This window comes from Parasteatoda tepidariorum, chromosome 2 (genome assembly GCF_982258835.1).
Source record: "Parasteatoda tepidariorum strain Cologne lab strain chromosome 2, Ptep-v5.0, whole genome shotgun sequence".
Lineage (NCBI taxonomy): Eukaryota > Metazoa > Arthropoda > Arachnida > Araneae > Theridiidae > Parasteatoda > Parasteatoda tepidariorum.
This window is the reverse complement of record NC_141756.1, coordinates 110,462,214-110,476,312: the sequence shown is the minus strand read 5'-3', so window position 1 is coordinate 110,476,312 and position 14,099 is coordinate 110,462,214. Positions and strand designations below refer to the sequence as shown.

Below are 14,099 nucleotides of genomic sequence, written 5' to 3'. Positions count from 1 at the left end.
TATCGGGTTATTTGTTGAAACAGAATATTGACTTCCTCATTTTAACGCTCTTCAACACACTAATATATTTATACATACATAGTAAACTATAGGGCCTCATTGTGTTCCCCCTTAATAAACCTACAATTATGTCCTCTTTTAGGGTACACTAGTATCCGGTATTAAGGAAAGATATCGGGTTATTTGTTGAAACAGAATATTGACTTCCTCATTTTAACGCTCTTCAACACACTAATATATTTATACATACATAGTAAACTTTAGGGCCTCATTGTGTTCCCCCTTAATAAACCTACAATTATGTCCTCTTTTAGGGTACACTAGTATCCGGTATTAAGGAAAGATATCGGGTTATTTGTTGAAACAGAATATTGACTTCCTCATTTTAACGCTCTTCAACACTCTAATATATTTATACATACATAGTAAACTATAGGGCCTCATTGTGTTCCCCCCTAATAAGCCTACAATTATGTCTTCTTTTAGGGTACACTAGTATCCGGTATTAAGGAAAGATATCGGGTTATTTGTTGAAACAGAATATTGACTTCCTCATTTTAACGCTCTTCAGCACACTAATATATTTTTACATACATAGTAAACTATAGGGCCATATTGTGACCCCCTAATTTGCCTATAATTATTTCCTCTGATAGGGTACACTAGTACCCGATAATATAATATGTGGTTCAATATAAATATTATGGGTCAAAAATGAGGTAACATATAGGATTATTTGTTGAAACAGAATATTGACTTTGAATTTCCTCATTTTAAAGCTAATAAAAGCTCTATTATATATATACATACCTAGTAAACTATAGTGCTACATTGTTTACCCCCTAATAAAGCATATAATTATTTCTTCTGGTAGGGTACATTAGTACCCGGTAATATAATCCGTGGTCCAACATTAATATTATGGGTAAATATTAAGGTAAGATATCGGGCAATGTGTTGAAATAGAATACTGACTTTTAATTTCCTCATTTTAATGCTAATAAACACACTATTATACATATACATACATATTAATCTTGATTGTTACATTGTGTACCCCCTATTAAGCGTATAGTTATTTCCCCTGGTAGGGTACACTAGTATCCGGTAATATAATACGTAGTCCAATATAAATATTATGGGTCAATACTAAGGTAAGGTATCTTGCCATGTGTTAAAACAGAATATTGACTTCGAAGTTCCTCATTTTAACGCTATTCAACACATGAATTCAACACTCTGAAGAAGATATAAAAAATATTAATATAAGGTTTCTAATTCATTGGCCAGTGTGTATTGATAGAAGGTTGACCCGACTCCCTGGAACGGCTCCTGAAGTCTATTTTAATCTGATATCTGAATTTTTATAAGAATCGGTATACTGCGAGCATTTCACATGAAAATTAACTATATCCTAAAAATAATTTATAAATGTTCAGATGTTTATTATTAAAAAGCTCTGCTAATTAAGTTCTTTTTCACCCCCAATTGTTTAATGAATTATAACATCACTGATTTATATTTGTATGCATTGGTAGCTATGAACTGTGAAGAATTACTGATTTTGCAAGAAAACATAACTCTAACTAATTTGAATTTGATTGTATGTGACAACAATCAAAAAATTAATCTGTCGATTTTACAATCTTAGTTTATCATATCTGGCATTCTTATCAGTTTTGAAGTTTCGTTTGTTTATCAGTTTATCGATTTTCAATAAAAGACGAGTAAGATCAAAAGTCTTGGTTCTAAATATTGGCTGTTAATATTCTCAATTCTGTATAAATTTTGTTTTTTTAGATATATTGGAGAAATAAAATTAATGGAATGTTAACTAAACAATCATGCATGAATGTATAAAGAGGCTCATCTCTCAAGGAGATGAAGAATCACTTGAGTGCCTGTGTCAATTGCTGAAAACGAAGGGTAAAGAATTAGATGATCGAACTGTTGAAGGTTCAAAAGAAAGTGTAAGTGTTCTTTGTTTTAATTTTGAACAGTGCTTGTAGTGTATCTACCACTACAAATATATAATTCCAATTTACTAGTATATAAGACATGTTAACTCGATTCTATAGAGGGGTAATTTTTTCATCGATGACATTGTCGATAGCTACCATCCCTGCAGTGCTTTTTCTTGTAAAAAACTGTGAGGATAAGTTTTCTTGTAAATAATATAAGTTTAAGAAGACAGCTTATCTTCAATTCAAGTACTTTTTGTTTTTGTAAAAGCTTATTAAATGCATACTTTCAGATTCATAGAACAATAAATCTTTATACAGATTAAAATCTTTATAGGATTTTCTGAGAATCTTTTTAAGATTTTCTTTTCAATTTGGAGGGTTTCTAATAATTAGTAGTGAGTTTTAGATTTTAACAACAATTTTGTTATGGTTTGCATAAATATTAATTTGCAATGTGTCTTTAATTTTTTTATTTCATTATTTGTGATGATTTTATAAATATAAATCCTGTGCAGTTGCAAGTATGGAAAATTACTATAATAATTCCACTATAAATTGTAACACAATGTACATTCAACTCTGCTTCTAATAAATTTTAAAGAATTACTGCCATACTTTTCTTCTGTAATCAATGTAATTGTGATATACCTAGCTAGCAGTACTGAATTTCTATTTTATAAAGTTTTTATGATAAGTTTGTTTCTTTTTATTGATAATGTAAATTTTACTTCACTATATTGTGACCCTGAATTAAATTATCTTATTTGAAAATCCAGACAGTTGTTAAGGCATATATATGAAATAACGGTGGATTCACACCGATATTTTTTAGTTAATCACAAGTCAAAACAGCATGATTAATGAGTCCATGTTGTGCATAATCGTTTTTATTTAGTAGCGATGGTGAAAGCATACATCTCAGCCCCCTCCAAGCTGGAGATGGGGGGAGACCCATATCCCGTCTAAGCTGACGGATTTTAGTTAGGCATGATAAACAACAAAAAGCCACGCAAAAACATTGCTCCTCTCTTTTATACGATGATTAAAAAGTTGTGAAGAGGCCAGTCATTATTGCCTTTTCTGTATTCTTACGCCTCATCAAAATTATTTATTACTCATAGCAAATCGTTTAATCTTCCCTTATATGGAAGTGAAAGATCTTAAAATAACTTCTCTTTTGAAGTATAAATCTAATTATTATTCATTGGCTTGTTTTTAGCCTTGAAGTCCCAAAATAGAATTTCTACCCTTATCCTTTACCAAAGATATTTTATGAAAACGTATGAAGTTTTAATGCTTTTATTAATACAAAAGTATTTAATTTTTGTATTACACACATATATATATATATATATATATATATATACTAGAGGGCTCCGCCCCCTGCTCGCTGCAGCTCGCCAACCCCCGATGATTGCTACGCAATTACATTTTTGTTCGCTTCTCGAACCAACTTAAAGTCGTTTTGCTGGAGATAAGCTGGCAATTTTTCATCCTCCAACATCCCATAGAGAGAACATGATAGGATTGTAAAATGTCAGAGGTGCTTATTCTAAACATTATAAGCTTATATAAAGCAATTTTAATATAAACAATATAACAAACCTATATAACGCGAGGAAGCAACATTATTTAACACATTAGTATAGGGCATTAGCCAGAGATTAATCTCCGTATTCGAAGCACGCGTGGCAGAGCCTAACTCAAATCATTGTTGATCTTATGGGATGCTGGACGTTCCCTATATGGTGCTTCAACTCCCCCCCCCTCAGTAATTTAAATTTTGAACTGAAAAAAATTAAAATCTGATGGAAAAAACGTTAAAATACAGCAAACAAGTTAAAACATGTAATATTAATAAGCTGATGCTAAGTAATATTTTAAAAGCAAATACCATTGCAATTAATTGTCCAATTAACTGCAATACTGTTAACTGACAAAATATTTTAGTTTCCATATGTAACTGAAATTCTACAAATTAAATTAGGCAATTCAATTTTTTTTTGTTTTATTGAATACTAATAAAAAAATAAAATGAAACAATTATTATGTTATCAATGATCAATAAACATTTTTGTCAAAATTGTTATCAAAAAAAGGATATGCTATATTTGAGGGTGCCTCTTGATTCTCGCCCAGTTGTGATCGCCAAGCTAGGCGATGTTGAAACCCAATTGTGATTCTAATAGGTTTAGATTTCAGCTTTATTTTTAAGTGTTCAACAGTCTATGTAATTTCAGAGGTCCGTTAGTTCTATGTTGGATACCGGCTGGTAAGGTAAATTTTGCTTTTGGTCAATAAGATCGAAGGTATGTCAGAAAAAGGGACTATAAAAAAATGTCACCGCCGGTTCGGTACCACGGACGCCATTTTCATTTCGTATTTCGCCGAATTCATGTGGCGATGGAGGTACACAGATTCTATTCACGATAAATTTAGACAGTATCTAACTGCAATTAGAGAATTCTGTGCACTTAAATCAGAGGATATTCAAGCTCAATGAAGAAGTGAGTTTTTTTTCCTTTTCTTTCTGTGCTTACTCCATTAATTTTTGTTTCGATTCAAAATTAATTTTTTTGTGTTAATTAATTTTGCTTATTGTAGGTTCATTACAATTTTATTAAGTTTTGGCCGCCATTCCTGGTAGCACAGTGTTCCGCGCAAACAGGAATGACGCCAAACATAAGTCGCCAATTTCGCCAAGGGGCACCCTCAAGTATATTTTAACCTAAAAAAATAACGTGAAAACAATAAAATTAAAATTATTTACAATAGATCTCTGAATATTCACAAAACCTAGCTATGTACATTTTTCATTGATCTTTCTTTTCACATTATTTTGTGAACCAATGATTTGCACTTTTATGCATTATTTAAGAAATATCTCAAATATGAACTGTTAATTAATATTTCAGGCTGAACAGTTTTTTGATAGTAAGTAAAAAACAATTAAAAGTAAGATTTTCAAGCTCTGTTCAAGGAAGTTCGAAATGAAGAATAAAACAATGAAAAATTATAGACATATGAAAAAGGGGGAGGGGAAAAATAAGTAAAAAAATAACAAACAACAGTTTTAAAAAAAAAAGGCTGAAATTTTATTTAGAAAACCGGAAAAAAAGATATAATCTTTTCATCAGCCCACACGATTATATCCGTAAAACAGAGTGCTTTCTGATATTGTATCAATAAAGCCAAAGCAAAATATATTAATAAAATAGTGTGAGAAGCACCCAAAAATTTTTTTTAATAAAAATTACAACAAATAAAATAGAACACAAAAAGTAAAAATAAGTAAAAATATCATGTAAAAACAGAAAATAAAATAAAAGAAAAAGAAAAAACAGTACAAAAATGGACTCTAAAGCGAGTAGCGAAATCAGATCAACTTACACGGACGGAAATTTTTCAAGAAATCGCATGTATATATATATATATATATATATATATATATATATATATATATATATATATATATATATATATATATATATATATATATAAGTTTGAAATGAAGAATAAAACAACGAAAAATTATAGACATATGAAGAAAAAAAAGGAAATGAAACTTACTGTTTTTCTTAACTTTCTTCGTGTTTATATATATATATATATATATATATATATATATATATATATATATATTTGAATAACTTAACCATTATTATTAACCTTTCTGATGATCTTCTTAAAATAGTAATTATTTATATTTTGGATTTTGCTATCCTATATTACTGTATTTAATATGATGCTAAAAATATTACACATTATAGTTCAAAAATTTATCCTATTAATTTAAATTTCCAACAATGAGTTGAAATTGTTTGCTTAAATTTTTACCAAAATGAATTGTAAAAAATGATGTGTTGGATTGTTATTGATGTAATATTTATTGTAATTAACCATATTTTAGCAAACCATATTTTCTCGAAATACTTTATTTTCTCTTATTTTAGGCCCATATTTCAGCAATCCCTTTTTTTTTCAGATGGAAGGTTATTTTACACAAATGCAAAAGATAGTAGACAAACGTTTAACTAGCTCTAGGATCCGGTTCATGTTGCAAGATGTCATAGATTTAAAAAGGGTAAGTCATTAAATACCCTATCAAATTGCAACTATAAGTTTAGTTTTAGTTTAAAATTGAGTATTTAAAATTGTTTTTGTCTTTTAGAATGTTTGGGTTCTTAGAAGAAATGTAAATAATCCTAAAACTATTGATCAAATTCAAAAGGAAGCTGAATGTGAAGCACGTGGACAACAACAGAATCTACGGAACATGTCCCTCCAAAAAAAAGTAAAAATTTTATTGAACTTTAATTTCCCTTTTTTAAGGTATTTAAATAAATGTTGCAAAATTTTAGTCAGCGTCATATGTTCAAAAGTATATAATTATGAATTTTAATTAAGAATGAAAGCTTGTAAATGAGTGTTTAAGGTAAAGTCATTTCGTTGAAATGAATAATGCGAGTTGTTCTCAAAAAAGTCAGTAGCAAAAGACATTGGAGGGTGAATTGATCGAACAAAAACATAAACTCTTCTTTAAAACATAAAACAAGATATAAAATTTAAAATATGTAAAGAAACAATTTCTAATAATGTGGAGTAAAATATACGATTTTGGATTATTCTTTATTAAATCCATTCACACACCCCCCTTAAAAAAACAGTCTAAAATTACTTTTCCAAATAATACTCTGCTGAACATTAGGCCAACCGAATATTGGGCAAAAAGGCCGAATGCTGTATATCCTGTGGCAGAAACGCAGCGACACGGTGACATTGTCGCAGAACGTTACAGAGTTCTGACAGAATGGTTTTTCCTTTGAAAAGTGAAAATAATTGCTTTTCTTCAGAAGTTTACACATAATATTACCGACACCACGCTGCCACAAGTACCCGTTCATAGGGTGGGCCGCATTCACACAGCAGAAGACAACACAGAGAGAGAAACATCCATGCCCAGAGCGGGATTCGAACCCGCAGCCATTGGCTTCACAGTCAGGCAAGCTAATTACTCGGCCACCTGACCGGCTCTTTTGTATAAAGTAGAAATTGGAAAAAAATTGGAAAAAAAAATCTATTGGAAAAAAATCGTGAAACCAGTATCAAAAACCAGTAAAAATGATACCATAACCATTATCACCATACTGGAAATTTTAAAACAGTATAGCACCATACTGGAAATTTTAAAACCAGTATAACACCATACGGGACATTTTAAAACCAGTATAGTCTCATACTGGAAAGTGTAAAACCAGTATGGCACTATATCAGAAATTTAAAACCATGGATCATACTGGAAATTTCGATATGAGATATAAAATCGTACTAGAAATTTTTATACCAGTTTTCAAACATACTGGGAATTTTAAAGTACTAGTTTTAAAATATAGCTTCATTCTTAGTAAGTACATATTTTTCTGGAAGTCTAGCAGTTTCGACATTATTAAACTTCGTTTATTTTTTTATTATTTTTTATTATATATTTATTTTAAATAATTAATTTCTTAGATTTTTGTAAGAATTCTTAACGCATATATCAAGGGCGGTGAAAGCGTACATTTTCTATATACATTAATTAAAAAAATACATATTTAAAAATATTAAAATCATTTTTTAATTTTGAAGAAAAGAAAGTTTTTGAGTAAGATTTTTACACATTTTAATTACTTTAAAATTTGCTTAAAGTCATTTAAATGTAAGTAATTTTCTAATAAAAGTAGTTTAATAATAGACTGTGTTTTTATTCGTTTATTATTTATTTACTTATTTATTTTTTGATTTACAAAATTTATTTTAATCAAAGTCATGATGACAAAAGAATATTATTAATTGTATCACTTTAAATTTTATTGTAAATTGTTTTTATTTATTTATTTATTATATTTGAATTTATTCTAGAACAATGTTATTCCCAACCGAAACTAATTTATCAATTCGCGAAATAAATTAATTAGTTCAGGTTTCAAACAACTTCGTAGCAAAAGAAATATGTTTACATAAATTAAAAATTGATATAAAATCTCAACTTTTTACCTTCAAACATAAATCTCTCCTTCATAAATTTATAAATTTCAGTCCGCTTTTGAAATTTGTAATTAATAAATTTAAATCTTAAAACAAAATAAACTTTTTTTGAAGGAAATAAAAAAAAATTGAATCTATAAAAGCGAAAAAGAACGATTAATTCAGATACGAATACGAACCACGCAAAAAACGAGAATCAACTTTTAGTCGTTCGTTAAATCTATCGAGTCACCGTGAATTGGTAAATTTGTTTGTTAAATCTATATCACGCTAGCTGAGCTCAGTTTTTCCAGTTCTTTCCGTTTCTCTGTCTGAAACTTCACAGCCAATCACTCTTGTTTACAAGCATCGTGGAAAGAATGGTGTTATATTTTAGTAAGTGTATTATTCACTTTATTTCTTGCTTTTATTTGCATCTTTGTTAGTTACAATAATGTGAAAACCTATGCTTCAGTAATATTTATATTTTAAGTAATCAAGACATATATATTATTCTTGAATTATTACTGCATGTGCATTTGTTATAGGGTTCATTGCATGAGAAGAAAGTATTTTTTATGTTTTTTTCCTTAGTTTTTTAATGAAACTTTAATTTAAACGCTTTGTTCACATGTTTTTTTTACATAAATTCTCATTAATATCACCGTTATTGACAAATTAATTATTTGTTTAGTTGTATATAATATTTGGAAACTTCGCATTAATGTATTAAGTGTTAATGTCAAATTCTTTTGTTATTTTTAATGTTTAATTTTATTTTAAAGCATTTAATTTTAATTGTATTTTATTAACTGCTGGTATCATAAAGTTTTAGTAAAACTAAAATAACATTTTAAAAACAAAGCAGTTGATACTTAAAAGTTTGATTTTACTTCCTAGCAGTGGCGTAACTAGGTAACCAAGGGCCCTGGGGCAAATTGAAAAATGGGGCCCCACTGCTAGGTAAACTGATTAGGTTTTATCAAATAAAAATATGAAATATACAAATAAAAAATGCTAAGCTACTTAAGCTCTTTTTTATGCACTGCAGGGCAGGTAATAAAAATATTAAACAGTAACAACATAAATTACAATTAATACTTGGTGTAGGTTTGGCTAATAAAACGAAATAGAGAAGATTCAAGGGTTTATTATATAAAGGTCGGGCCTACCAACTGTCTAAATAACAATTATATTTAAAATTTTTTCCTAGCTTTAGTTTTTGCAAAACTATCAATGACTTCGTTTAAATCCAGGCTTGATACGGTTTTGTTTTCAATTGCTATTAGTGATAAATGTCGGAGTCGAGTTCGGCCCATATTATTTCTTAAATAACTTTCCATTATTTTTAATTTGCTAATTGACCTTTTAGCTGCTGCAGAAGTGACAGGAATTGTAAAGAATAATAACATTGCTGTAAATACTTCCGTTAGGTCGCATTCTAGCACTCCATATTTGCTCATTTTTTCCTTACATAATTGGTGAACAGTCACCTTTACGCTACGCTCATCTTTATTAGGACTCTTTAGAACTATTTCTGATAATGCTTTGATAATATCAAAATAACGAAGTTTTATTGCAGATATCGTATTGACCCTACTGGACCATCTAGTCGGATTTGGTTTTTTTAGAGTGGTGTCCGATTCGCCCGTGAATTTTGACAGTAGATTCCAACGTTTGATCCTGTTTCCGAAAAAGTTATACAAATCGTGCAACGTTGCGAAAAAAATCTGTATTTCCACACAACTGCTAACGGCATCCTTTATCACCAAATTTAAATTATGAGTGGCACAATGTACGTACTCTGCGTTAGGCTGGATATCCTTAATATGTTTTTGTACACCATTATACACACCACTCATCACACTGGCTCCATCACAGCCTTGCCCCATAAATTTTTTTAAATCAATATTTTTGTCGATAAATAATGTTGTCACTTGGTTGACTAAATCTACTGCGCCATGTTTGATGGCTGCATAAAAGCCTAGAAACACTTCTTTTACTTCTATATCAATTGGCTGTCCATTTTCCGATCTGGTTATTACTGCATACCTCACAACAATGCTTAGCTGATCTACCTTCGATATGTCCTGTGCCGTATCCATTATGATGGCAAAAAACGGTGACGCTGTAATTTGTTCTAGTAGATGGGTTTCGAGTTTGGTCCCTAAGCTCTCAATCATTTCATTTTGAATTGTTGCACTCAGATATCTTGTAGAACCTAAAAACATAAAAAAACACAATTTCAAAAAAGTTCTGATATTGAAAGGTTAATAATTATAAACAAAATAAAACTATAAAATAATTATTATTACCTTTGAGCATATCCAAAACTTGCAGCAAAATGTGATCATATCGGGCGACAAGCTCTACAAAGGACAGAAAATTTCCGTGGTATCCTTTCTGACTTATTTTCTTGACGTCCTCTCAAAGCCAAAGAACTCTTTGCTAGGGTAAGTATGATATCGAATAACCTTTGAAGAACCATTTTCCAAAATGATGCTTCTTTGCGAATTTCATTTTCAAGTTCCTTGTCGATAGTATTAGTATCCTTTTTTTTTTCCAAAATTCTTACACAGCACATGCTTCTGAATGGCCACTCGAACAACTGTGTTATTTAATTCCTTCTGATAAATGCTTCCAATCTCGAATTCCCGTACACCAAACATTATTCCTTTGTGAAGCAAATAACCAGCAGGGTTGACAATAGGCAACGTCTAGTATTTTGGAATAACACAACCAAAAACGATTAACTGGCCCATATTTAGAACACGAAACGTAGTACGATTTTGAAAAACATCTATTGTTCTGGTTGAGGTCTGTTGGAAAAGGTCCTGAAGGCTGTAAAGGCCCCATATCAAGAATTTGACGTTTTTCGTTATCACTTAATATCTTGTTCGTGAAGTTTCCCAAGTCATAAGAAGATTTGTCGTACACATTTTCGAAAAATGTAGAGGTCTGTGGTTCCTCCAAACCCTCCGCTCTTATGTGTGTCATGCAAACATCATCCACGTTCACATGATCGGCGGCGGAATTATTGCAGTTAGAGATCTAACTGCAATAATTGTCGAATCTTCTTCAGTAGGCTTCTCAGCCAACACTGCAGTTACCACTTTATTTGAGTCACTATCAATAGAAATATTTTGGCCAGATGTACTTGCAGAAGGCTGACTAAAAAACTTGTCAATTTTGGGCAATTTTTGTTTACTATCTTCTCTTTCTTGGCGTTGTTTGCGTTTAAATGCACCACTAGGTTTCTTCTTTTTATCCATAATTTTAGTTTTCTAATTTATTTAAACAATACAATATTAGATTGTGCTCAAGTAATTAGGTACTCACTGTTCACTGACGACGTTAAAAGTAAAATAAAAGGAAAGAGAAACACAATGATACGCAACAAGTGTCGTTGGGGAATCCCCGGAAAAAAAATTATCACCGTTTGTGTTACCACATTTAACGGTGGAGACTGTAATGGTTGGCAACTGTTTGGCGACCTTTTAAGGCGCACTTGGTGCATTTTGTCATCCCGTCGGAGGGATGCGAGAGAGAGAAAGGTATATGTATGTTTGATGTAATCGGGAGAGGGTCTCCCTTGGTATTCTAAGAGCTGGAAGCTCTTACTGAAAAACAATGCATATTTCTTTTGTTTTTAAATAAAGTTAAGTTTTATTGTTTTAAAAATCTGGTCTGCTTATTTATTGGAATGGAAAGGCATTACAGAGATCATGAACGATCTCCTGCCCGCGGACCTGAATTAATGTACCCACTGCAGGTGACTTGCATCTTTTCACGATATTTCGCGTTATACAATGAGCTGTAGCCGAAATCTATAGATTTGACACGATTTATTGACTTAACGGACATCAATACGAGTGGTAAAATCAAATAAAATTGAACCACGATATTGACCAGCACCAAAAAGTTTATTGACATTAGCTTACTTACTCCTGATACAGCATTAATTTTTTAACCGCTCTCGAAAAAAAAAATCTTAACTCGAATTCACAATAAAACGCACATCGATGAATAATAAAACGCACATATCACTCACTGTCCGTCAAATTGACAACACTGCCAACCAACAGAAAGAATTTAGGGGAATTCCCTGGGCATAACTTTTGAATTTCTCTCAACTGAGTTGTCATGATTAAAGTGGGGTTGCAACCTGTCATATTTATTTTGAAAATGGGAGAAATTTCCAAAAGTTCAGTTCGATCGAGATTTCTGGTAAGGATTCGAGGGCAGGGCCCCCTGAGCTTGAGGGCCCCGGGGCACTGCCCCGCATAGCCCCTAAGTAGCTACGCCACTGCTTCCTAGTTAATAGCGTACATATATTTTGTAATTGTGTAATTTCTAAATCAATTTTTTTTCTGAAATGATTTGGACAACAGCATATTATTTTTATTTCAATAGAGGAATGTTTTTCTTGTTCTTGACATATTCAACATGCAAACTATTATAGAATATTTTTTTTAATTCGATAGTTATTTTATCCCTTATAAATCTACATTTAGGGATATTTCAGTGTCAGGATCCATTGCACCAGCTACAACTAAAAGATTTTAAGCTTACAAATTTTATTTATTACTTAAAAAAGAAAGACTAGCAGAGATTTGCCTGTGATGGCTGCAAGTTATACTCTTTAAATTGGTACTGTTCTTTAATGTTTTTGTTTTCATTTCACCTTATTGATGCTTTTAAGATGTTTGCAAAATTCCCAGATTTCAGAGAGTTTTAGTTATCAATATCAACAAAACATTTTGCTGAAAACATAGTAGTTGGCATTCCTATATTCATTATATTCTTATCTTTGTACATAAAAGTGTTACAGTGTATATAAAGATATTCAGTTTGTTAATAAATTGAATTAGTGAAACCTTTTGGTAAGTTTTCATATTATAGTTACAAATTATAGTTACAAATTAATTATAAAATAGAACTGAATGCTTCTTAGATTTTAATGAATGTAAAAAGTATATGCAAATTTAAATGTTTCAATATTTTTACTTCTGAGTTCAGCCTCTGATTAGTTCAAATTTTATTTGTTTAAAGCCTTTAATATGCTTTGTCATGATAATGAATTTAAATGTTAACCTTTTGACGAAGTTATGAGCTGAACTGTATAAAAACTATTGCACTGAAACTAAAATGGTCAAAAGTTACTTCAGATCATTCATACTTAACTTTTTGCATAGAGTCACTCTAAAAAGTAGGTTGGTAATGTGCTTTCATGATGTGGGCGTTTGTGAATTCTTTTGTGTTGTCAACAAGAAGTGTGTAGTATGAGCGATACCTATGTTAGACAATATATCCCTTTATTAGAAATCTCTTTCAAATTACAAAAATAATGAAATTTTGGTGGACCATTATTTTTTCTTACTATTGTCGTGTTGATCTAAGTTTCAATTAGCCAGTTGAAATATTGAGTCTATTTATAATTGATTGGTATAAAAAATAAGTAGTATTTGCAATTGTATTTCTCATACTTAATAGTTATTCTGAAAAATTGTTTTACTGCATAAATTAGTCTATATAATTTAGATAATTGTTTATTCTTAATTTAAAATAATTTATTTTAATCTTTTATTAATTTACAGTCTGTATTTCAATAGCTAATCTGTAAATTAACATCATACATTGTTTGAAATTTTAGATCATATTTAACTGTAATACCATATCTATCTATCTATCTATATATATATATATATATATATATATATATATATATATATATATATATATATATATATATATATATATATATATATATATATATATATATATATATATATATATATATATATATATATATATATATATATATATATATATATATATATTTTAAAATCTTCTGCAACTTTATATACCATCAAAATAATTCTCATCCTGTAAATTAATAATTTTTTATTATAATGTATTTAACTTTTTATTGTACTTATTTTGAACCAAAGGAAGGCTTTGCTTATAAGATTAAATACTGAGATATGATTAAATAATAAGATTAAATACTTATATGATAAAATAATAATGATTATATGATTAAATAATAAGATTAAATACTGAGTCTAATTCTTTGTATGTTACTGTAGGCAATGTTTTTTAAAATGTATGATTGAACAGTTCCCTGAA

At 29.8% G+C, this 14,099-nt stretch overlaps 1 protein-coding gene across 2 annotated transcripts in view; it reads left to right on the top strand.

Annotated features, from left to right (window-relative positions):
• LOC107447447 (eukaryotic translation initiation factor 4 gamma 3) overlaps positions 1-14,099 on the top strand; it is a 53,841-nt gene that overhangs the window by 5,327 nt on the left and 34,415 nt on the right. For both annotated transcript variants that reach the window (XM_087158038.1, XM_087158039.1), the window contains exons 2-4: positions 1,801-1,970; positions 5,950-6,048; positions 6,136-6,258. In XM_087158038.1, coding sequence (XP_087014164.1) covers positions 1,845-1,970; positions 5,950-6,048; positions 6,136-6,258 — 348 coding nt within the window. In that variant the 5' untranslated portion in view covers positions 1,801-1,844. The remainder of the gene's footprint in view (positions 1-1,800; positions 1,971-5,949; positions 6,049-6,135; positions 6,259-14,099) is intronic.